General features: G+C 45.1%; 1 protein-coding gene across 1 annotated transcript in view; it reads right to left on the bottom strand.

The window, feature by feature from the left end:
• Positions 1 to 11,981: 11,981 nt before the first annotated feature.
• LRRTM4 (leucine rich repeat transmembrane neuronal 4) overlaps positions 11,982 to 26,497 on the bottom strand; it is a gene marked incomplete at both ends in the record, with an annotated part of 257,425 nt that continues 242,909 nt past the window's right edge. The window contains one exon of the mRNA XM_080634490.1: positions 11,982 to 12,203. Coding sequence (XP_080490616.1) covers positions 11,982 to 12,203 — 222 coding nt within the window. The remainder of the gene's footprint in view (positions 12,204 to 26,497) is intronic.

Here is a 26,497-nt window from a genome sequence, read left to right as displayed (position 1 = left end):
GCTCCCTAGAACGCAGCAGAGGGGCAGGATCCCCTCCCTGAGCTCCTGCTCACACTTCGGGGGTGCAGCCCACAGGCGGGTTCTGGGCTCAAGCTGGGTCATGAGAAGCTTCTCACTGACCAACCCCCCAAGTCCTTCTCTTCAGGCTGCTCCATCCAGTCTCTGTCCTGGCTGTGTCTCTGCTTGGAACTGTCCTGACCCCCGTGCACTTGGCCTTGCTCAAACCTCTCACAAGCTCCATCAGACTTTGGAGCCCCTGAACAGCAGGTTCCTGATGTTAAAATAGAAAGTGTTTGAGTTTCGAGACGATCTCCACCCACTGGTAATACCAATCAGCATTTCTTAAAGGCTTTTCTGGCACAGTTTGAGACTGAGACTACTGCTGAGAACCTGCTAAAATTCAGCGTGCTCTGTTAATACAAACAGCTGTCGGTGTTTTCCATGTCTGCTTTCATTCAGGTAGGAAGCCACCTAAGAGAAACTGAAGCAGAGAGTGTGAAGAAGCAGTCCCAAAGGCAGAACTTGGAGGAACAAGCACTTTTACAAACTTAATAGATTCAGTCTATAGCAGAAAGATGGGGAGGATAAGATTAAACAGTTTACCTAAGAGCACCTAAAAGCATTTCTACCTTTTCACATTACATAATCCATCACACATATCATCAAGAACATGTATTTTAGCCACTTGTAAAGATTGCTACGATTATGTTTCAAGGTTCACTTGTTCACTGCCTTTTTACCTGTGCAATCACACACATCTGTGGAAGGCCAATACAAAGCACCTGGTGATCTCCATAGCAGGATTTTACTCACCTGGCACTGAACTAACTGCTGAAAACAGGCCTCTGCATTTAAACAAGCACTCCCAGGCCTGTTCCTGCCCAGCACAGCAAGCTCTGCCTTGCCTGCTGCCCCAAACCAGCCTTGTACATAAAAGAGGAGCAGAAGTAACATCTAAGGTTCCTGCTGGGAGAGAATCTCGCATCCCTGCTTTGATTTTACTCCCCAAACCACAACCTGTGTGAAGGTCCTCTCAACATGAAGCCAGCAAGATACCTGCTGGGGCACCAGCAGAGCATTGCTGTTAGCCCTCACTCAGCTTTCCTTTCCATACCAGATGTAATAAGCTGATGCACACCACATCTTGTTCCTAAGTGCTGGTGTATTTCCATGTACTTCTAAAGCTGCTTAATGTGGATACAGACAGAAGTTTCCTGTGTGTAGCAGATGTGAGTGTAGGTCTGTAGGATGGCACAACTGAAACCTTCACAACAGGTTCACACAAACCATATTCTGTGCGGCTTTAACAAGCATCCCATTCTATCATGTACATCAGTTAATTTAACTCTGAACTCCCATCACCACAGCACGGACTTGAGCTCATCTACATCTCTATTGACCTGCCTTCACTGTCTGTCACCTCCATTGTCCATCAAAGTCTGACAGCATGCGCAGTCCTGCACTGAAACCACATGCTAAACCAACCAGGCCGTGCCCAGACAAGCTTATCATCTAGGCTTCTCCCTTAGTGACATGGTTTAGTGGTGGACTTGGCAGTCCTGGGGTAACGGTTGGACTTGATGATCTTAAAGGTCTTTTCCAACCGAGTTGATTCTATGGTCATCTAAAAGACAGATGACACAACATGAGAGGAAAGCTGGGGTGACACAAAATGTCTGTCAAAAGGTACAAAACAAGACAAAATCAATATATAGGCCTAAACGTACAATACTAGTGATCTAAGACCTGAGGAGAGGTCAGGGATGCTCACAAGGAAGAGATGGTCCCTGCGGTGCTTCATACTGAAGCTTTACCTGGTACTGCACCCAGGTTTTAAGCTCATTTTCCTTGTACATACAACATTTCCTAGATGGATCATCCAGGGCTATCACTGAGCATTTTCTTGCGATGGTTATTGTCAGCAGGAGCCTGCTAACACCCAGCAATCACCAGAGTCTGCTCGTTGCTGTCCCCAATTCATTCAGTCACCTAAAGGCTGTTCTTGCAGCTAAGGAAGTGCGAGCACAGGAAGCAGTAATGAATTCAGATAGCCCCATTTAGCTCTAACACAGTTTTACCTCTACAGAGCTATCCTCCAGAAGTCTATTTCCAAAGGGAAAGTCAGAGTAAAATAGAACTACACAAATCCTACCTGAAATTTCCCAAGAGAGTGCCATTAGGATGCCTTTATTCAGAGCCAGCTGGTTGGGCCACAAGTAGTCACCCAATCTTCACTAAATGTGAATAAACCATATTAAATTAACAGCCAGCGACCAAAAGACACTAAATAAGCATCTGGGTATGTAGCTAGGTACTCTAGTGTCCTCTCGTTGACAACAGCTAATGCATTAACACACATATCAATGTTTCTACCATGTCAGAAAGGTCATCCACCAAAAAAAGCTAACTCCACACTTAAAGAATAACTTCTTATACCTGAAAAAGGGTGTTTTATCTATGTACAAAAGCACATACGTAGACAGGGATGCACACTTTACAAACACTCTGTTAGTGCAAGCTATTTTCATTTCTACAGTTCCAAAACCAACTTCATTTTCAACCTCAGTGAGTTTAAGCAAGAAAACGACTCCACACTGCTCTGCTGGACCAGAATGGATTTCAAGCACTACTCCAAAACTTAATTGCACAGATAAATAGAAACCAGCAGCATTTGCATCTCAACAGACACAATTACAGTTCTTTAACACCTCCTTATTTTGGTGTGTTTTACAAGTTACTTACTTGAGGTACTTCAAAGGATGAGAAGAGAAGTTTATCCTTGAAGATCTGCTGCTACAAAACCCCACAAAGCAACTGAATGACAACATGGTAACTACAGACCCCCCCCATTCACATGATGAGCTTCAGGTGAAGGCATTCAACCACTCAGACCAACCCTGTCCTCTCCTCAGTTGTGTCTTACCTTCCAGCTGCTGCAAATGGGGGCTCTTGCTTTTTAATCCATGTGAAAACTCTTTCCTAAGGCAACAAATAATTGTAGACTTTGAAACACGTATTAATAACCCAGTTTCTGCAGAACATCTTCTAAGACCTCTTCAGTGCTCTAAAAAGCAAAGGTCAAGCTTAAAAACCCTCCTGTGTTTTGCAGAAGGTTTATTAACACCTCTCTTTTAACCTTGAAGGGTTTTTCCCTACATGTTTCCAACTCAGAAGAGTCATTTAATGCTTTGCAGGAAGAAAAGAGAAGACAGAGGAGTCATCTTGGCTTTAGGATCTTGTAGTAAAGTGAGAATCTCAGCTCCTGTTACAGTTTCTGTTGGTTTTTCCTGAGTGAACACTGCCAGAAAACTTCTAAATCTTTAAGGTCCCAAACACTTGCCAAAGAATTCCTTCAACAAAGCTTCTAAGAAGTCTGTATGGAATCAGAACAGACTGACAACCAAGGGATGATAAGAAGAGAAAGACATTGTCTTCAATTCGAAGGCAGAGAATGTGGCTGGAAGCACAGAAGAAGCTCAGAGAAGAGACAGGAACAGTGACTGAACTTAACTGAACACTGAACTGTTGATGAAGGCACTCAGGGTTATGCTGTCTTTCACAGCATCTACAGATACCTCAATTTGCTGTTGGTTCCCAAGTGCTGATACAATGAGTTTCCAATGAAGAAAAGCAGGGAGAGATTCAGTTCCAGCCTGAACTACAAACGTGGACAATGAGCAGGTCTGGCCCATCACCCCAGCTAAGCTGCAAGCCTTTTGCTGCTTGGGCTAGTGAGAAAATGAACTGTAAATCATCCCTAAAGCACTTGCAGATCATCTGCAAACTAATTAATATCAGAATTATTGATGCCCAGCAAATATCTCACAACAGATTTATCTGAAACTGTCACCACTTTCCAGCATTGATTTATAACTCATTGAACAAACACTGACATGCCCAATAAATACTTTATGAATGTTTGCCAACCATTTATCTTACATAATATGATATAAATACATGCAAATACTGCACTGTTTGAGTATGCTGCTTGTAAATTACAACCTGAGTACCATCAACAACAGTTTAGTCTTTCCTTCGCCCAATACAAGGAATTTAAAGGGAATCTGGCCCCACATTTGGGGTGTAGCCACATGAAATACAAGCCTTGCCTCTGACTGTTCACTGAGGCTAGTCTGTGCTACACTTCTGCTGTTATTATCAGCCAAGTGTGTGTGTTTGTGCTTTTCCTGAAGCTTTGGAGGAGTTCCCACTACCTACAGGCTCCTTCACCTGAGTTTAAGAGCAAAAAAGCTCCTTGACGTTGCTTAGAATTCTACTAACTACAAACTGTTCCTATTTCCCAACACTCCTTACAGCCATCGCTCTGTTCACAAGCTCTTTTGTATGTCTGCATCCATCTGCTTGCCCTTGAACGATCTTCAGATAAGATGTTCTTCAGGCAAAGGTTACCTTTTCCTTTCATTCTCTATAGCAGTTGGGACCATGGATCCAGGGCTGTGGTCTTATGTGGGGTAAACACCAATATTAACTCAAACAAGGTCTGATTCATTTTCTTATTACATCTCTCCAATGCCCAGCTCCAGAGAACACATGAGAAACATGCCTAAATCAGTTAAACTTTGTCTGCCATAACTTCAAACATGCCCTATAAATACACACATTAGCAAGGAAAGCGAAGACCCCAGGGTATGAAGAGCAGAGTGCTATTGTGCTGAGCCTGAGCACAGCCAAGCTCACCCAGCCTGCTCTGGTCACTGAAACCACAGGAACTTCTGGGTAGCCAAAGCAGGTTGTGAGCAACCTGATTTCACTGTGCAGTTAACCCTGTGCTCCCCAGGAAGACCTCCAGAGGACTTTCCAACCCACGCTTTCCTACTAGCCTATGACTGCATTTGAAATGCAGAGAAGTTCAGTCTTCCCCTGAAAATTCAGCCTGACGAAACAAGCAACTCACAAGATGGTGACTTAAGACAGATGTTGGGATGTGCGCTTCTTGCTCAGCAGAGCACTAACCTCACAGCCTGCTCTCTTTTCAACTCTAAGTCCCACGATGACTTTGGAGGAAAATGCTTTCTTATTCCTTCTTTATCATCCTATCAAGATCCCCTCACTCCTGCTGTTCTGAGAACACACTCTGAGCAAACAAGAGTGCTTCAGATCACTGGGGAGCCCAAAGCACTGATTAGTAGTCACGAGCTACCATAGCTGCTGCATTATCACGTTGATTTCGCCTGCCTTTTTAATACACAAAATATCACAGGGGGGTGAGAGGGAAGGGGGGAAGACACAGAGGGCTTGTTTGACTTTATTTCTGTTTTGCCTGCACCAAAAGCTATCACTGAGACCAAGGCTGGGCATAAGATGCAGGCTCTGTCCTAAAAAGCTCACAATTGAAGTGAGGCAGGCCAACAGCTAGGAAGGAATTAAAGCAGAGGTATTCCCCATGTCGTAAAGCAGAAGTAGAGTCAGAAACACCTGAACCCCACACCACTGAATCAGCAGGGACTAATGCAATGAGCTGTCTTAAAGGCCAGTGCTTCACCAAAGTCAAGGCCAGTCACGCTGTCCATAGTGTCCACAGGAATGCAACAGGAATAAGATCTACTACCTGGCCAGGTGGCAGCTGATCATCTGCATCTTGCCCCCATGAGAGGCAGTAACTCCTGAGTTACTCAAGGCTGCCTTGCAGATGCATGATGGTTCAGCTGCCTCTGAGTTTGGGATGATTCTCTTCCTTTTCTGCCCAATTCTGGATACTTCCTAGAGAAAAAAAAATACAGAAGTTACTAAAAGAAGCAAGAATGCATTTAGCAGCTTATTTGTAGCTATTTAGAAAACTTGTCTTCCCTGTAGTTCAATCATGCAACAGAAATAAACACAAAATCATATATATATAGAATCATAGAATGCTTTGCGTTGGAAAGAACCTTAAGATCATCCAGTTCCAAACCCCCTGCCATGGGCAGGGACACCCCACACTAAACCATGGCACCCAAGGCCTCATCCAACCTGGCCTTGAACACCACCAGGGATGGAGCATTCACAACCTCCCTGGGCAACCCATTCCAGTGCCTCACCACCCTCACAGGAAAGAATTTCTTCCTTAGATCCAATCTAAACTTCCCCTGTTTCAGTTTGAACCCGTTACCCCTTGTCCTGTCACTACAGTCCCTAATGCAGGGTCCATCCCCAGCATCCTTGTAGGCCCCCTTCAGACACTGGAAGCTGCTCTGAGGTCTCCACGCAGCTTCTCTTCTCCAGGCTGAACAGCCCCAACGTTCTCAGCCTGTCTCCATACGGGAGGTGCTCCAGTCCCCTGATCATCCTCGTGGCCTCCTCTGGACTTGCTCCAACAGCTCCATGTCCTTTTGATGTTGAGGACACCAGCACTGCACACAATGCTCCAAGTGAGGTCACACGAGAGCAGAGTAGAGGGGCATATATTACTCACTTGATTTTAAGTCACCCAAGTAATCAAAGAATCCCAGCCTGGTTTGGGTTCGAAAGGACCTTAAAGCTCCTCCAGCTCCAACCCCTGCCATGGGCAAGGACCCCTTCCACTGGAGCAGCTTGCTCCAAGTCCCTGTGTCCAACCTGGCCTTGAACACTGCCAGGGATGGGGCAGCCACAGCTTCTCTGGGCACCCTGGGCCAGCGCCTCAGCACCCTCACAGGGAAGAACTGCCTAAGAGCTCACTGAATCTCCTCTCTTTCATCTTAAAGCCATTCCCTCTTGTCCTATCACTGCAAGCCCTTGTCAAAATTCCCTAATTGCCTAGGGTAATGTACCTCAAAGCCACTGAAGCTCATTGTGTCTTTTAAGCTGGCAGATGATGTCCACATCCATCTCTATGGTCCCTTGAATACTCAGAAGTGCTGAGCCAGCACTGTAGGGCTGCTTGGCAGTGGATCTGTGGGAGAGAACCCTGTGATCTGCCTGCCTCAAACACAGTTTTATTTTACCATGGTAGAATATGTCTCGGCATAGCAATGACAAAGGTGTAATGTGTCCCTTGACTCCAGTAATGACTGATATAATTCTCTTCTGTAGACTAATTTACTTTAACCTGCCTACATATTAGCAAAGTGCCAGCCACCAGGGCATCAGAGCAAAAAATGGGCATTAACACTAGCGAAACGAGTGCCTGAGAAGCAAAGGAAGAATTATTTGGTACTGCTACGCCATTTAGGATCCCAAACTGCTGGGGTTCTTGGTTTCCTTCTTGCATTTGACCTATCTACTTAAGCCTTTCTGCTTAACTCTTAGGAGGATGCAGTTAGCCTGGCTGCAATTTTAAGGAAAGGGCTGGTTTATTCTTCTTTGCCATTGATATAGACCTTGCTGAAGTAATGATAATCAAAGCTCATCTTTCCAGTGATGAGCAGGACCCTACGGCGATCAGAAAGAACATCTTCGGGGCACTGGGGAACCCTTTACGTGTCCCTAAAATCTGGCTTTCCCCCTGTTTTTCAGGGAGCAAGGAGAGGTTTTAATTCTTGCCTTTAACCAGCCCAAACTCAAAGTCTGCCAGATCTTTTTTTACTGCTCTTCACGTTCTGGAGAAGGCCATTCCAATGCTTGTGCATGGGTAATCACATTAGACAGGTCATTTCTTTCTCTTAATTTAAGGCAAGGTTCCACCTTGATGGACTTACAGCCTTCTCACCCCCCCTTTCCTTTACATAGGATTAAAAAAGTGACTAGTGACATTTAAAGCAGCCCAAACTGCAAAAAAAAACCCCTAAAAATTAATAACACAGTACATTAGGCTCTTAAATCTTCATGCAGCTTAAAAATACCTATAAAAGCACTAGATTTCCCCTGTACAACGTGCCAAATTCCTTCAGGGACTGTTTTTCCGGTGGGGAGTCAAGCTGAAACTGTGTTTATCAATCTTCAGAACACTTTCAATTCATTATGGGAAAGGGCAGCTTATTCCAAAAGACTTCTAAATCTCAGAGCAAAATATTGCCAGCCCTGGCAATAATTCCAAGTGGCAGATTGCTTTTACAGGCTCCTTTGCCATGGTTGCAGATCATACCCCCAGCATTACCAGGACACTGTGATTTCAGTGCCCCACTGCTATTTGCAACATAATTATTAGCTAGAAAGACAGGCAGGAGGCAATTTTCCCCCAAAGGCTTACAGAACCTGTTATTTGGTCCCATCAGTTGTTGTCTTCTGCACAACACAAAGCTCATCAGCTTTGGTTTGAAGGTCAGCCTCAGTCTGTTGCTTGTGTGGATACAGCACAAGTGTGAGCTCTCACAGCAGAGCTGGGAGCACTCGGAGCTCACTGTGCCATGACCATGAAGATGCCACCACAAGCAAACACTCAGCAATGAGCCCTGGTTGCTGTTTGCAAGGAGAGGAATCGACAGGGACATTGCAGAAAGGTATTTCTTGGTCTTACCTGGAAATGGTGGGTTGCTCCATCATCCCTTTCAGAGCAGTCACTTCCCTCACAAGAGCTGTATGAAGAGGAGTAGAAAGACCTTCCCTGTGAAGACTTGGGACATATTTTCAAGCTGAAGTTGTGATACAATCACAGGATTCCAGGAACTGACACTTTAAAAACAAAAACCAAGTATGAAACTCATAAGAACAGGCTGGAGAGCAACACTTGACAGTCTTGGGCTTTTGCATCACAGCTGAAGAGCAAGCTCTTAATCAAATTGCTTTGGCTTTAATTGCAGCTACTCTAGCTTAGGTTTCAATTTCAGTTAGATCCAGAGTCCCAGATGGGCTTCTATAGAGCCCTTTGAGTTTGATCACAACCCACATTAGGTCAGGTAGCTCAGCTCATGCTGCAATGACTTCTGCTTTGATCTAAAGCAATCCACACATAAGTATTTTGCTCTTCATGACCTTTAGCACTTAAGCAAGGTGTAACACTTCACGCCTTCAAACCATTCTTGGAACGTTATCTCCTTAATTGTCAAGAACACAAAGAAAAGTAATGGGGTTCTTGCCCAAACTGGCATCAATGTATAAAGAGCAGAAACCCAGCAATGTTTCAGGCAGGAGCATGAACTGATCCAGGAGACTGCACACAGACATGTATTTGCTCTCCTTGGGCAGCACAATTCCCAGTAATGGCAAAGAAAGCCTGTGATCTGAGTCTAGTGCCAGTTCCAAACATCCTCCCAAACCAATGCTAACGTTATTCTGAATCCAGGAAATGAGAAAATGGAGTTTGTTTCATTTTACCTTCCCTCTGAGGAGCTGCAAAGTTCATTTTTCGCAAGCCTGGGGGACAGTTGCATTCATGAAGATTACAACTGGAATTAGCAATCATACAGGTATTCTCCACTATTCACATGACCTCAGCAGCTGAGGGTTTAAGGAAAATACATATTAAAAGACAGTAAATATCCCTGCTTGCAATTCCTTCTCTGATTTTGCTAGTATCAGGTTGGCAGATACATAACTGCCCTTGTAAAACCAGAATCAGACAACTGTCTTTAATGACCCTTGTAATAAAACCATCCACGTCTTTTAGGAGCATGGGAATGCCATTACACTTGTGATGCTCATGGAAATGTGGCTTGCTGCTGATACGGAGCTAACAGGAATCGATGGGAGTTCTTCCAGTTTCAGCTCAATAGGCTGTGGGTCAATGTTTTAAACTCAATTTGAAGGAAACCAGCGCTTCAAGCAGCTTTCTCCCTCCATCTGTAGCACAGCTAAAGCTGACAGATATCCCCATGTCTAACAGAGCTGCCTGTAAACTCATCACCGAGCCCTTCATTCCATTTTCTTTTCATTTCCTGTCTAACACTGAGCTCTAAATACGTTACCTTTGATGCATCAAGTTGACTTTGCACGTCCCGGTTTCCCTGCAAGCTGCCTAGCACACAGAATGGGTACATCCAGACATATCCTTCCTTTCAGAGAAAAAGAGGTAAGTTTTTCAGGCAAGGAAACACGGAAAACAATATAATATCATATCATATATGTGCAACAAGACTCAGCACTTCCAGAAATTCATTAAGCCCTTACCTTGTGGCCAAGCGTATTTCTCATAAAAACACCCAATATAAACACCTGAAACTATCACAAAATTCATTATATCCTAAACCCTGCAGTTGTATTATTCAGCCTCCAGTTAAAAACTTACAGCTTATGTTCTAATCTGAATTGCTTTAGCTTCAGCGCGGGGTTTGCATCTGAAAAGCCTGATTTCTGAGGGAAGAAACAACAAACTTCAATAATGAAGAAGTTTTCTTCTCCCTCTTCCCCTTCCACAGGCCCGTATCATACAGTCACAGAGTGGTTTATGTTGGAAGGGACCTTAAGCTCATCCAGTTCCAACTCCTGCAATGGGCAGGGACACCTTCCACTGGAGCAGCTTGCTCCAAGCCCCTGTGTCCAACCTGGCCTTGAACACTGCCAGGGATGGGGCAGCCACAGCTTCTCTGGGCACCCTGTGCCAGCGCCTCAGCACCCTCACAGGGAAGAGCTTCTGCCTAAGAGCTCATCTCAGCCTCCCCTCTGGCAGGTTAAAGCCATTCCCCTTGGCCTGTCCCTACAGGCCCTTGTCCCAAGCCCCTCTCCAGGTTTCCTGCAGCCCCTTTAGGCACTGGAGCTGCTCTAAGGTCTCCCCTTCAGGAGCCTTCTCTTGTCCAGGCTGACCCAGCCCAGCTCTCTCAGCCTGGCTCCAGAGCAGAGCTGCTCCAGCCCTCTGTTCTGATGAAATCACCTTATATTTCCTAAGTAAACCAAATAAATTGAGCTTCTTAAGCCTCAAAACAATTCTTGAGCTCCTCCTAAGAGCCAGGCTGGAGGTGAAGCAGGACAAAGCATTGTTCCCCTTGGCCACGGAGCCACCGGGTCACACAAGCAGAGAAACCATTCAAACAGTAGCTTGGCTGTGGTGTCCCAACCACAAAATCATATGTTTATTTTTTCGTTTTTTCCACCACTTTTGTTGTTGTTGTTGTTGTCATTTTATTGATAAAAACTACACAAAAACTAACTGATCATAATAATCAATTAAAAAAACCAAAACCCAATGTTACACATTCTCCTGTGGTTTAGAAATGGCGTCAGCCAGTGAGTTGCACCAAATACTCCTTTTGCTTTAAAGATTTTTCCTTCTGATCCATTCCAAGCACAGCACTTCCGTTTTGGCTCCCAAATGTCCATTACTTTTGCTCAACAAGCACCGCTGGACTGGAAATAGGAGTCGTTATTCCGTTCCATGTTTTCCCCCTTTTTTTAGAGCCCGAAAAGGAATTATAGTGTCAACAATGAAGCACAATGAAGATAGGCAAAATGAAAAGCACCCTCCATAGTGTACAGCCTGTGTCTTAAATGTACATGCACCCAAGTTTCTTTGTTTCTGCTGCATCAATTGCCAATGTCCTTTTGGTTCAACATAAGCTTTAATGCCCATGTCTGAAGGTTGAAATATTAGTGCTTGACCACTAAAAAAAACACCACCCCAAAACCAACCAAAAAGAAACCAAAGCCCCCAAATTAAAACCAGAAAATAGAGATTTATCTGTTGTTGCTTTAAAAAGAACAAAAAATATGGAACAGATCTTTGTCGAGTACTAACCACTGAAGAAGGGACCGTGGTTGTTGACCCACCCAACCCAAGCCCTCGCCCTCCCCTTTTGCTTTTACCTGTGGTTCTCCTTCCCTGGAACCGTGCAATGTAGAAAAATCAAATATACAAACAAAACTCTTAAATCCATCCCTTTATGTAGCTAGAGTGAAATCTATTTTTTTTTTCTCTGTTTTGTTTTAATAAGAACTTGACAATCTCTCTTTAATATTTACATTGAGGAATTTGTTTGAAAGTTTAAAGCAAAGAAAATCCTGAAGTTCTCAGTGGGTCCTGCAAGGTCGCACTTGCACAGTCTGCGGAGGTTGCTTTAGCCCCTTCCCTTTGTCTCTGTTGGAACATTTGTAACTGGAATGGTAGATTTGAGTGTCTTGCCCTGGTCTCTTCTGAGATGAAAAGTCCCCTCAAAAGAACTCCCACTCTGCCCCTGAAGAGGTTGTCTCCCCTGTTAGTTTGGTATTCTCTCAATGTAAATGGCTGGAGCAGCCGAACGCGCGATTGTAGCTATGAAGCTGTGGTCTCGACTGAGTTCCAGGTTGGTTGTCTCAGCCTGCTCCCGGGACATGGCATCGTAGCCCTTATTTACATGGAGAGGCTTATGAGCTTGGCAGTATCCGATCACCGGCTGGTCATAACTGTAGTAGGGTAAAGTCTTCATGTGGTGAGGAACCTGCACCAGAGAAACAGAGATCAAGAAAGAGAAACCTGTAAATAAGGTGCTCAGGCAGGCATTTGTACAGCACCTATCACAGCATTGCCTCAAATCAGTTGGGTGCTCAGCACATTCACACTCAGCACACCAAGATAAACCTTTGAGGATTCTAGGTTAGCTGAGGCACACGCAGATCCCTCTAGAACCGGATTGCCTACATCTGCATTAGCCAGTGGATCCCCACTTGAGGATGGACCTTGCATCTGGTGCAAGCCTGCAGTGACCACAGCCTCCTTCTGTCTCTTCTGCCCAGAGAAGCTGTGGCTGCCCCATCCCTGGCAGTGTTCAAGGCCAGGTTGGACACAGGGGCTTGGAGCAAGCTGCTCTAGTGGAAGGTGTCCCTGCCTGCGGCAGGAGGTTGGAACTGGATGAGCTTTAAGGCTCCTTACAATACAAACCAGTCTGGGATTCTGTGATTTGCTGTATGAAGCCAGGTTAGAGGGGACTGCTCTCTCCATTTCAGCAACTATGTTTGTGGACAGACTCTCAAAGCAGTCCTGAGCGCTGAATTCTGGCCTGTTTTGGACAATCCAGCTATGAAAGGTGAACTGGAAGCTGCTGGTAGAGTCATAGAATGGTTTAGGTCAAAAGGACCTTAAGATGATCCAGTTCCAATCCCCTGCCATGGGCAGGGACACCTCACCATAGACCATGCTGCCCAAGGCTTCATCCAACCTGGCCTTGAACACTGCCAGGGATGGGGCAGCCACAGCTTCTCTGGGCACCCTGGGCCAGCGCCTCAGCACCCTCACAGGGAAGAGCTTCTGCCTTATCTCCAACCTGAACTTCCCCTGTTCAAGTTTAACCCCATCACCCCCTTACCCCTTGTCCTTGTAATACAAACCTGTTAAAAACTGGCCCTTCCTCCAGTGCCTTGAAAGGGGCTGAGCATTTCCACGGATCTTAGCCCAGCCTGAGCATGTCACAGCACTGGGGAACCCAGCTGCCAGCACACGGAGCTTCCAACCCAGCTGAATCCGTGTTTGTCTCTCTGTGACAAAGCTGCCTGCCCCAGCTCACCATTTCCTCAGTTCTTTATCTTACAGCCTCCCCCAGATAAACACTATCAAAGCAGCTCAACAGCGCTGAGCAGATGCACACCTTGTGAAATGGTCACGTAGCTGAGCTCTATCCTGAATCCCATCTCTCTGCTTCATGTAAATACTCAGAAACTGCCAGCCTCCCCCCCCAACCTTCTTCTTTTCCCATAAATGATCTATGCCTGCAAATGTTAATCCTGCAGCTAAATATTATTTATGGCCCAGCATCAGCTACAAATCTTTGCAGATAATTTTATCATCTGCAAGAGAGGAGCTGATCAAATAGCAAGAAATATGCTCTTAGGGAAAAAAACACACACTGCAGGAGATACAGGCAAGAGTTTATTGTAACACAGAAAGCCTAAGCTCATTAGAGCTGCAGATATCCTACACATAATTCAATCTTCCAACAAATGCCTTTTTATTTTCCATGCCCAACTTTAAGAGAAGACTACAGAGCTAATTTATCACAAGTTTCCATTGCAGGGCATGGAATCACAGACTGGTTTGGGTTGAAAAGGACCTTCAGATCATCCAGTTCCAACCTGCTGCCATGGGCAGGGGGGCCTCACACTAAACCATGTCACTCAAGACTCCGTCCAGCCTGGCCTTGAACACTGCCAGGGATGGAGCATTCACAACTTCCTTGGGCAACCCGTTCCAGTGCCTCAGCACCATCACAGGGAAGAGCTTCTGCCTTATCTCCAACCTGAACTCCCCCTGTTTCAGTCTGAACCCATCACCCCTTGTCCTATCCCTACAGTCCCTGATGAAGAGCCCCTCTCCAGCATCGTTGTAGCCCCCTTCAGACACTGGAAGCTGCTCTGAGGTCTCCACGCAGCTTCTCTTCTCCAGGCTGAACAGCCCCAATGTTCTCAGCCCGGCTCCATCTGGGAGCTGCTCCAGCCCCTGAGCATCTTCATGGCCTCCTCTGCACTTGCTCCAACAGCTCCATGTCCTTATGCTGGGGACACAAGAACTGTGCACAGTGCTGCAGGGGGGGTCTCACAAGAGCAGGACAGAGAACAGGCATGCTTGGCTCAAACAGGTATGAAAAAGCAAGGGCATTAAGGCTAATTGTAAGCTTTGCAGTATCAGGGTTCCTCCTGCTTCTGGATCCCCTCAGCAGCTCAATTCCTCCCTCTGGTTCTCTGCAGAACACTGGAGAGACTCCAAAACTCTTCCACTGGATGGAATTCAGCTGCAAATGTTGTTTTACGTGACAGCTGAAAGGCAAGGATGCAGAAGACAAGCTGCTGGGCAGAATCTGACGGGACAACTGTGTTCACTTGTGGATCAAATTCAGTCACAGTAAGAAACTGTGACTCCCTTTGGATACAGTGATATCTACGCCAATGCCTATGAGGGCCTGGATTTGTCCTCAGCCTTTAAGGCAGCTCTTTATGTTTCTATAAAAGCCAAGGACCATTTGTGTTCTGGAGAGCTGAGAGATTGAGGTCCCAGCTTTACAGCAATAATCCACAGAACATTAACCTGGGTGCAGCACTGTTTGCTTGTTTTCTCCCTTTCTCCATACAGGAGTCAGAAGGATCAGGATCTCAACAGCATCCCTGTAACAGGGGATGAGCACGCTTCCTTTCCAGCTGTTTCTCTGTAGTTTTATAGAATCTCTCACTTGTTTTCACTTCAAAATCAGGTTTGTGAATGCCTGAAATCATATTAGGGAGGTCTCTGTGCCCTGTGGGTGGAGGGAAGGTGTAAAACATAACATAGGTGTATTGGGCAATGAGGGAATTAAAAAGCTGCAGGTTCATGTGTAGAAAGCATTTCTAGGATAATGAAGGCCAGCAATGGATTTGCCGTTCCCTATTTTCAGGCCTGGCCCTTGTACAACCCTTCCTCTTCCTCTTTTCAGTGCTAAATCCCACTAAGGGGATTAAAACAATAATCACAGAATGGTCTGGGTTGGAAAGGACCTTAGGAGCATTCAGTTCCAACCCCCTTCCATGGGCAGGGACACCTCACCGTAATCATGCCAAATGACTGTAAGCCACATCATCCTTAAGGTACCTCCAGTAAAACTGAGTTCAGAAATGCCACCACTCCCCCCAGGTTAGCTCTTGCATTGGCTCCAGAGTCGAGGTAACAACCACAGAAAACATACAACAAAACAGAACCTTCCTGATGGCAGTGAAAGGCTCCCAGAGGACTGTCCCACAAAATGGAGTGTCCTTTCCTTCCCTGAAATAAGACTGGAACTGGAGGAGCTTTAAGGTCCCTTCCAACCCAAACCAGTCTGGGTTTCTATGGGTTTCAGAAAGACACAAGGGATCATTTTCATGAAGGGATCCTACATCAAACCTAAGGCCACAAAAGCTCTTTCAGGACACAGCTCTGACTGCAGATGCAGGCTACTGCAGATGTGGGCACATTTGTGCCACCACTCGGACTGGTGCAAGTAAGGAGATGGCAAGTACTGATGCCATTGCTCATTAAACAAAGCTGATATTAATCAGATTTCTTCTGATTCAGAGATCAACAAAACATATTGAAGAATATCTAAGATGCTGGAAGTTACTTTTATATGTATTTTTACTCCAGGTTCTGAAGCAACTTCTTGTTTCACTATAGCCATGGAACTAATACCTGAGATACTGAGATGTGACCTTGGAGAAGCCATTTTATGAGCTGGAAAATGAGAAGATTAAGTCCCGTCCCTGCTTGCCCTTGGAGACTAGAGCTGGTTGAGGCAAGGGCTGTTTGTGCAGGGACTAAACCAACACAACTGTAACCTAAGCCGGGATCTTTCAGCTCCTATGGTCTCCAAGAGACAACAAAGCAGAGGAGGAGAGTGAGAAAAATCCAGGCAGGTCACTAAATACCTCAGCAAACAAATACAGCCTCTGGGATAGTGTCAGCGCTATCGCAAGGCCTTTGCCACGGAAGCCACGCTTTTCACTAGCTGGAAAATGAAAGTAAGGCTGAAAATTACCTGCCAGCAAATGAAAGGCAGAGCCAGGAGCAGACGAGGGATCCTCCAGCCCCCTCCACGCTGCCATTCAGCACAGCCACTTGTGCTACAACTCTTCTTTTAGTTTCGGACTAAGTTCAATTGTAAATGAAGATAAAGAACTGCTTACATGGAAACAGAACAGATATAAAACTCTTTCTTTCGTATCACAGACTGGTTTTGGGTTGGAAGGGCCCGTAAAGCTCATCCAGTTCCAACCCCCTGAGCAGGTTGCTGCAAGCCTTGCCTTGGCAGGTGAATTTACTGACTTACTCTATCAATTTCTGATAGAAGAGAAAGTTCTATGTAAGACGTCAGTGCTCAGGATTCATCCTGGACTCCTGCTTCTCCCAGCTGCAGCACTAAAACCTGGAGTTTTATCAAAACAGCTATAAAAATCCTTATTCTGGAACTTGGAATACACATCAGTAAAGATGTAACCTCACCATACAGCCACTGAATGCAGTGAGCTCTAAAGACTCATAGGACTCTAAAGACTTAGGACTGGGGCCTAAGTGAGTATCAGGTGACCTTATTCAAAATACCATTCTCTACCACCTCTCATAGGATGTCAAACACCCTCATACACTCATAATTCCTTCCCTGATTCCTAACATGATGCTTCAGACAACCTGAAATTCAGCCCTGATATGAACTCTAAGGTAAGACACTTCTCTATCAAGTAATGCCAAGAGACTTAACCAGAATGCCAAGTTCTTCCCACTGCAACTCCTGCTTCAGTACTTTCTTCTGTGCCCACAACAGACTTAGCGTAGTGAAGATCAGGTGAGGATCAGAGAGAGATGAACTTTCTGCCTCACTCAATCTGTCGCAAGATCTGATCCCCAGCAGTCCCAGTTGGAATTATTTCCTGGTAAACTGCTACATCACCTTTTGGAAACACAGGTTTTCCAAACAGGTCTGTTTCACGTTGGAAATATTGCTGCTTTTTTCTTCATGCTCCATTTTGAAGAAGGATCTCTCACCATTCATCACCCTGCAGAGAAGGAAGCTCTGTCTTGAGAAACACGAATGGTCTCAGTGACTCACTACCAGAACCATCACCAAGGGGACAGGAATGTAACGTAAGGCAGGACTGACAATCCCAGCACAGTTGCTGGGGGTATGGATGGGGTGGGATGGAGCGTGCTTTATTTTCTTCCCTGAAAGGAGAACGGTTTTAGGGCATAAACTGTCACAGGATCCTCAGACAAGTAACTGCTTTGGCAAGAACCTAAAGCCTGGCAATAGAAGTGATGGATGTTTCCAGAACCAGACTTTTTCTGCTCTCTCAGTCTGGGCACTTTGGCTTTATACAGTCACTGTTTAGACAGTGCACTTCATAGGTCTTCCATTCTGTCGCTTCTGTTTTCAAAGAGAAGGAGCACTCTGTTTTTAAACCTGAAGACATGCTCCATTCATCCGGGTGGAAAATGCAATCTGACAACCACCCCTGTCCTGCAGGAGACACCTTTCCTTCTGAAAACCAACACTGAAGCATGAATAAACTCAGGCAGATGAACATGATCTGCTTCCACATTTGCTGGTACTTTATAATCCAGGTAAACTGATTTGTGTGTGAGTATTTGCCCAGTTAATGATTAAATGATGAAATTACAACTTTAGAAGTTGTCCATACGTAGTAGAAACTCGAGAGTTGCAAAACATAGAAGCTATCTTTTCTCATTAGTGCTAATATTTAGTCTCAGAACACCATGGCCTCATTGCTGAATTAGCATCATAGCTGTTGATAAATCAAATTCAGAGTTCATTTTAAAGCCTATCATAATTTAGAGTAAAAATAAGCAAGATAAACTATCCCAGCTTTACGATTAGCGAAGCACAGCTTCACATTCGAGGTGGACGGATCAAGTACATCAGCAGACAGAGCTGGCTTAAACTGTGTCAGTGGATTGCACATAGCTGAAAAATCACAGTTCACAACCCTGGAATATTCCTTTGGTGTCAGCTCAGAAAAACATTCCTATTCAGGAAAAGGCCCAACCATACACTTCCTATCAGACCCACTAGAAAGGACATTAAGGTACTTCTGGAATAAGAATGGGTACCTGTTTGCCTCTGTTTCCAAGTGGAGCAAACACAAAAGGAGCTGGCTAGTTTTTAGCACAGGCTTTTTGTTCCTAAGCTCACTTCCTAAGGTAATTCTCATACTGACAAAAGAATCCAAGTCTCATTTATTATAGTTCAGAACTCGGCTGTCTGAGGGCTCAGTTCCGAGGTGGGGTGAGGTGGTTTGGTACTGCTCTTACTGAGGCTGTCTGTGAGACATTTCATGCTTGTTTCTCATGTGAAGGTCTTCACAATCTTTAATTAGCTCAGGTTCTCTAAGAGCTACAGATCCGCTGGGATTTGCCTGAGGTTGGTGTGCCCGCATGAGGCACGAGGCATGGAGCAAGAGTCTTGGTAGCTTGAATTGTAGGTGCAATTCCCACAGTCAATCTCCTGCAATTTCACGTTCAATTTCCTTCCCACTCCAGACAGAAACCACTTCTTTGCCTCCTCCAGCTATTTCCTACCAACTCAGATGAATGGTCTAAGCAGCTCCCCCACGGTGAGGAGAGAAATGAGAAGGAATCCTTAGTCTGTAGGTGAAGGTCCCACATTGCACGGTACTGAGCCCACGGCCCCAGAATCCTTAGTGACACGACAGGAACCCCCAACTCCTTATCACAGCCTGGTTTGGGTTGGACGGGACCTTAAAGCTCATCCAGCTCCAGCCCGCTGCCATGGGCAGGGACACCTTCCATTAGAGCAGCTTGCTCCAAGTCGTCCCCTTTACATATAGGAGCCTTCCCTTCTCCCAAGAAATTGAGGACATACTTCTAAGCATCCACAGAGGGCTGGTGTTCCTTCCACAGGGATAGTTCCTAATCTCTTGCACGCTTGTACACACACATGCAAATGTGCATGCATGCTCTAAAGTGACAGTGCTGTACAAAGCAAGCTTGTCTTCGAGTTAAAGCACATTACCTTTGCTAATTCACTTCTCCGAAGTCTTTTTCCTTATCTTATGCTTACATCCATCACAACAGTCCTACAAACTGGTCTTATGAGCATCCTACATCCACTAAGACTTGGATGCTACCAGTCCAGCTGGAACTGTGGCTAATGCAGAGTCCTGTCAGACACTGCTGAATATTGACCAAACCAGAGAGTGCATTTAGCACCCTGCAGCTTCCTACCCAAAACAAGCAGTGAGAGGCCAGGGCAAAGACTGCTCTTCTGACCAGATCTGAGCATTAAATCAAGGTCTTTAGAACCAAGCCTGAAGTCTTCTGAAGGATGTCAGGGTTGGGCACAGGACAGCTTCTTCGACACATGGAATGGAAGCCTTTTCTTCCTGTTATTGACAGCAAAGACACTACTTGTAGTAAGATGATGACTCTATGATTCTTTATCAAACATTAAGCTGGAGATAAAAGGTTGTGGTTGGCAGATCTCACACCTTGTCCTAGTAAAAAATGCGGGTATCAGTGGAAATCTGGAGCCTAACTACTACAGATGACTGACAGATGGGTCATTAACCTTCCTCAATTCTTGCACTTCTAGCTGGAGAAATGGGATCCCAGAATTGACAGGGACTGTCAGAGCAGAGGTGTTAGCCTGACAGATGAGGAGAAGCAGCAGAGAGGAGACAGAGGGCAGACGGTAGCACAGCCATCAGCTCCTCCTGCACGTCCTATTAGAGGTCTATTTATAGTTCATAAAAAGTTAACTGATAATTAATAACTAGACAAATTAAACAAACATCATCGTGTTAGATATGATTATAAGCATATTAACCCAATAAATTATGTCACGTTAATAGGCAACTTATGGATAGATGGGGCTACATAATACTCTGCAAAATTGATTGATTTCATATAAAACAAAGTTAATTAGAGCATATCTATTAATTTCTGATGTGGCAGTAAAATATTCCCCAGCTTTTTAAACCATCCATAAGCTATAAAGGCTATCCTATAAAGACAGGAACTGATGATTTATTCATCCTTGCAGAGAGTATTTCCTGGTTTAAAACGTGATACAACATCACCCTGTCACTTCCACTGACACTATGAAGTGGATTTGAAGCTTTCCTGTCCATCCCTACAGATAACTTCCTAATCCTTGCACCCCATCACACAAACACCTTTCCCTTTAAAGAGGAACCTCTCCATGGGCTGTTTAACCAAGAGTGTTTTTCCAGAGATCAGGAGAAGAATCATGCACACTCCTCTGCTCCCTCTATGGGCCGATTTGATCTTTCAATCCGGAAATGAAAAGGTTTCCCTAAAGGAAACCCTGAGAAAGAAGAAGCCTTGTAAGCCTTGTTCCTTGGGCAAAATACTCCCTGTAAATTGCTTTATGTGGTTGTTATGGAGTATCTGGCTCCTGACAAAAAGGCCCCACTGATGGAAAACTTCAAGTGAGATCCACAGTAACCTTCGATTTTCCGCCTTGGAAAGCCGATAAAATAAACAAACTATCCAGATATCTAATTGGAAAGCCATTAATATTGCTTCCAGTGCTATTAGGATAATTTCCTATAGAATTCAATAGGGAGAGAAGCCTGGTGGTTCAAAAACGTTTTTACATTGCATAGGGACAGATTAGTTCTGCAAAAGTGATGCAGCACGTTGTAGTAGTTACCTACCTAGATGCAAAAGAATCCTTTTGGGTGCCTAAACAGATGTACCTTCAAAACATGTAGTCTATTTTAAGGCAACTCAGCTTGCATTTAGGGACTTTAAAAAGCTCTATTCTCCCCAGGAATTTCTGCTCCCTGTGAACTGCATTAAGAGCTGCAAAGGTGGATGGGTTGTACTTAACCTCTCAGGACAAGGCGAAAGTCCACCTAGCCAAGTCGCCAAGGGATCAAGAAGAGAGAGTAGAGGATAGATCAGCAATCCAGTAAATAACTCCCACAGGGCATTTTCCTGACCTCCAACACTCCCAGCTTCAGTTAGCTTTCTGAATTGCTGGTGTTTCAGGCCCCAAGCGCTACAGAGCTGGACCTGCGATGTATTTAAGAGTCTGAAGCATCCTCCCAGCCCCCAGGTCCAGCGCAGCACTTGGGAAAAGGAAGGATGACAATAAGGGAAAAGGCAGAGCTGTAATCATGAAGATGACAACCTGCTCCAGCCATTACAATAAATAAGTACATATTTAATATGAACACCTGATAATGTTGCTGCCACAGTGACAAATGAAGGCAATGGAGAATGAGTGAAGTAAGTCTTTGTCTCATATTAAAACACTGCCTTTTTGTTAAATCTGCCTAAAGTTTATAATGTGCAAAAGAACTACAGGGCTTCTTTAAAGGTTTTTAAATACTATTTAAAGTTCTGCATGGATTCTGTACATCAAGAGACCAAAAATGTACTGCCTAAAGCTGGAGAAATGTGACTCAAGTTGCACAATACGCTGTCCTTAAGACATGAGTAGGGATAAACAAGGCAACGTGATGGCTTATGTTTAAAACCCACACCAGTGCTAGGAGAAAGGGATCTGGGGTGTCTTATCAGGCTGATAAAAGAAATGGAAGCTTTTCCTTCTCTGTTATCCAGTTAAACTACACCCAGAAGGTTTTGGCTGGAGTCAGAGGCCAGTCTCAACCCACTATCTGAGTAACAAAATGCTTAGAGCCACATTTAAAATTGGCACCGATTCCCTTTAACATGACAGTATTAAATATGCAGGCAGTATCCAGCTCCTGCATCCCCAACAAGCTGTAACATGACAGAGTCCTCCTTCTCTGTCATCATTAAAACTTCAATGTTCAACATTATGGCATTGACTTAAGAGAGCAGATAATTCATTTTTCAGTCAGCTCAAGGCAATTTGAAGGGGTCCTTCTTTACAGAAACTGGGTGCCAAAGAGAAGAAAACATGAAGAAATAAGATGCTCACGCTACTGTTTCACCTGATCTGGGGATCAGATGGTTACATCAGGCCATCAACATCCAGAGCTGCTGATCTGGAACGACATAAACTAAAAGAAGAGGAGCCAGCAAAGCATCACAACTGTAAACTGAGCACAAGTTCTGGGAATTACTCAATTCTCCTGAGAAAACAGTGAGATAAATTCACTCCCATGGGAGAGAGGAAAGAAACTGCTGGCACCACAGACCCTCCTGGACATGGGAGGGAGCTCCTATTGTACTGAATGTCTCAGCAGGGTTCTGTTCATGAGAAATCACAAGATTTTAATTGCCTCCCCCGTCTCCTAGCAGAGGAATCAGTGTGCACTGACATACAGGTGGCACAAACATAGTGGTGAGAGCAGCAATCCAGGAGCAGAAGGGACGGCTCCTGATGTGCGGATGTCACTTCCATTAACGCTGATGGGAGCCGCGCGCCTACACCAAGAGGAAGCTGCAACCTCTCCGTTTCCAAAAGGTGCTGAGAGATGACTCATGTTGGGGTGAGGATTTACATAACCATCATCTTCCCTGAAAGGGTGAGCATCAGTCTCTGCCTCTTGCAGCACCATAAGTTAAGGTAGAATAGGGCTCAGCATGAGGGAAACGACTGTTTTAGGCTGTGGGAGAGAAAATAATCTAGAGATGAGGATGACGAATAAGCAGGACGGTGCCCAGCTGTGGGTGACAAGCTGCTGGGTATCAAGGCTGGTGTCAGGGCTCCTTGAAGGCAGCAGCTTTAAGTCAGAAGACAGGGTGGAGTGGCTGGAATGGGACACAGTGTGGCTTAGGTGTGATGGGGAACAAACACTCAGCCCTTTTCCCAGCTCCTCTGTCACTGAACACACAGACTGCGATGGGAGAGTACGTTCAGCCCATCAGCTCCAAGGAAATCTCTCTACCTGACCCTCAGAGGCTCCCAGCCTGACTAGCTGTAAATATATTACTAGTAGGTATGGCTACATAGCTCCCTCCCACCTATCTGTGTCAAAACAAGACGCTGCAGAGCAATATAGGCACTTTAATTAAACTCAGAGAAAGCCTTGAGACCCTTGGCTGTGAATTACAACAACTCACCGTACTCCTAAAGCCTCTCCTTGCTGCAATAGAGCAAGCACACACTGCCACTGCTCATCTATGACACGCAAAGGAGGGATGCAACAGCAGCATCGTCTGAACAGGCTCCTGGGATGGCAAAGGGGAGAGAGCAGGCCAGGGACTCACAGAGAACAGTGTTAGAGAATGAATACCAAACGTGGGGTCATGCTTCAGTCACCTACAGAATTGCTGTATAGCAGAGGGAAGCAAGCAGAGAATTAATGCAAGACTGTCCAGCATTGCAGGCAAGGGCACTGCACAATGATGACATTATTTTTTAATGCTATACAGAAAACAAATGACTTTTTCATTCCTCTGGGCAAGTTTTATAATATGCAGGGAAATAATCAGCAAAGACATACTCAAAATCCCCGAGAAAACTGGAAGAAAGATGGGTTAGAAAATCTTCTTGGCTTAGCAATCTTTGCTGCCACAAAGCCCAGCAGATCAATTCAATTACTTCATGAAAGCAAAAACAATGGGAATAATTATTGAGCAGAAGTCGTTGCTTTTAAAGCAGAAAGGAATGTCTGCGTGACAGCAGAAACCAGCCAACCCCCCCCAAACCACGCGCTAAATCCTCAAAGCAGCCACTGTGAAACGTGTTAAGGAGAGTGCAGCAACTACCCAGGAAAAACACTGAAACACCAGAAAATAGGGTTTAGTGGTCAACCTGCTGAGAACTGGCACAGAAACTACATAGTCAAATGGTTCAGAAGTAGAAAGGCCAGATGCTCCAAGCTGCGTTTGCTCTGCGGAGATGGGCATCAGCACGTCTTCCTCGTTCTGTCCCATTTCTAAGCACCAACAGAGCTGCTCCAGCCCCAGGTCCAGGATGGAAGAGCTCTGGGACTGCTCTGTGTCAAGATCACCCCTGTCCCCTTGGAAACAGCTGTCAGCTGGAAGAGCCAGAGCTGTAATTACCGGCAAACAGATTGGGATGTGTAAATCTGAGCGGCAGCCTGAGACCGGCTCTGGAAAACAAGAAGTGAAGAGAAATCAAGCTCCTTCCCTGTGCAGCCGAGCACTATTGAATCTGGCCAGGAGAGGGCTGTAGAGGACATGGACTTCGGAGCCTGCTCCCTAGTACAGAGTGGCATTTCAGACAAGCCAGAGCAGTTTCGTCCCTATTCTGATGCAATGAACATTAATAAGCAGAAGCAGTTATTGCCCACTCGGACCGTTTCTGTGCACAGCAGTCGCAATGGAGTGTAAATGAAAAGAACCAGGTTCAAAGAATCCTGCTGCAAAATAGTATCTGCCCACTGTCCTGGATTCTGGAAGCAAAGGAGAGGCTGCGAGAAATACCTGCAGCTCACATCAAGAGAGAGTGCTTCAGCACTCGACCAGCCAAGCGTAAGCCAAATGCTTTCCAGCTACTTGGATATTTAAACTTGTTCTGTTGGGAAAGGTTAATGCCAGTGGGTCCAAAGGGACAAAGAGACAAAGAATTCAACTTTTTCGGAGTGTAGTACCACTTCGGTGCATTACTGGTGTGGTGGAACATGGGGCTGCAACCACTAACAACCTACAGCATGGGGTCTTCCCCTTTGATGGGTCTATACCAGTTGCAAACACCTAGAACAAGTACCCAAGGCAAGATGCAGGTGGTATCATGACCTGATCCCTGACTATACAACGGTGAAACAGTCCAGAAGAATAAATATGAAGAGATAACCAAGCCTCTTATCATCCTAAATCTGCTCCTTATTTGCAGTGCCTGGAGGCCTCAAAAAGACCTGCAACCACAGTGTGGCAACCAACGCTCATGCACTGGATAAGAGCCCTGGCCCTCAAGAGCTTGTACTCCAGACAGGCATGACAGATGAAGGGTGGGAGAAAAGCAAACAGCAAACAAGAAAGAGATCTCGAAAGTGATGCACAGATTGAGGGACAGATTTTTCCACAAGCTAAATACATGAATACAGATCTTTTATCCCTAAATGACTTCCCTCATCATGTGGCCACTGTGACTGAGTATGTATCTGTAAGCTATACAGCCCAGTATGAGCAAACCTGCTGAGAGCAAGAGTTGGTGTTGAGTACACAGTATTCACAACAAACACATTTGAGAGGATTCAGAGGGTTTAAGGTCCTCTCCAGCTCAAACCATTCTATGATTTATATCAAACCAGCTCCAGTCTGATCCTACAAACTCTCAGAGCAGATCCAGTTTAGCTTCATTTCAAAAGGAGTCAGTCTCTGCTCTCTAAGACTGCTCTCAGATATTAACTGAAGCACGTTAAGGTCCTTTAAACCCCAAACCACTCAATGATTCTATGATTCTATGAATTAGAGATGATCTTCCAATTCAGGAAAGTGAAACTGTGATACTGTGTCTATAGCCCCTTTTATTTCACCTCCATCCAACTCGATTGGTTTCTCCTTTATCAAGCCAAAAGGACTTCCCTATGAGGTGCTCTAAGTGTTCTGGTGATCAGAAATTCCCTCAGTACGACCACACACAGTGCCCAGCAGAGCAGGGCAGTGATCCCAGCAACACTTACAGCATCTGCTATAGTCCACTAATAATCCCAACACTCAACAGAAGGGACACAAACAATGGGGGCCTTGGGAAAAACAGAGTCCTCTGCATGCCACCTCACTTTAAATACTAAATACAGCCTTTTTCTTTGCCCTGTTTTCCCACTCACACAAACAAAACCAGAGAAAGGTTTTTTAAGCATCCATTAGTTTCCCAGTAATTGTTCCCTTCCTTATGCTTTACCCTGGAATAAAGTACATGGGCTTGCATCGAAACACAAAAGCAGAAAGGCCAGTATATACAGTGATTATAACCAGCCATTCACTGCCTTGACACAGTGCTCACCGCTCTGAGGAAGAGCCTCAGAGCCTTCATCTCTGTGATATAAACAAGCTACATAGAAAGACGAGGTATGGTGAATGATAGTAATGCAAAGTATTGGTTCCCAGCTGGACAATGGTTGACATGGTTACCCTTTTCCTTTTTGTGCTCCAGGTATGTAGTAAGTTCAGCTTCAAAACCTTCCTACAATAGAACACAATGCTACGCAGTCTCTTCCTATTACCACGGAGGAGAAGAATGTGCCATTGACAGACTTCTGTGCCCTTCTGAAGCAGAACAGCTCTGACATCAAAGCTCACAGCACTCCGCTGCGATGGTTATTCACTGCGCCTTTGTGCTCAGGAACTAAAACATTTTTATGAAGTTCTAAAGGGAAAAAAAATTATCTCCTC

Source organism: Psittacula echo (assembly GCF_963264785.1).
Source record: "Psittacula echo genome assembly, chromosome: 25".
Lineage (NCBI taxonomy): Eukaryota > Metazoa > Chordata > Aves > Psittaciformes > Psittacidae > Psittacula > Psittacula echo.
The sequence above is the reverse complement of the archived record's forward strand: the minus strand, read 5'-3'. Positions and strand labels throughout refer to the sequence as shown.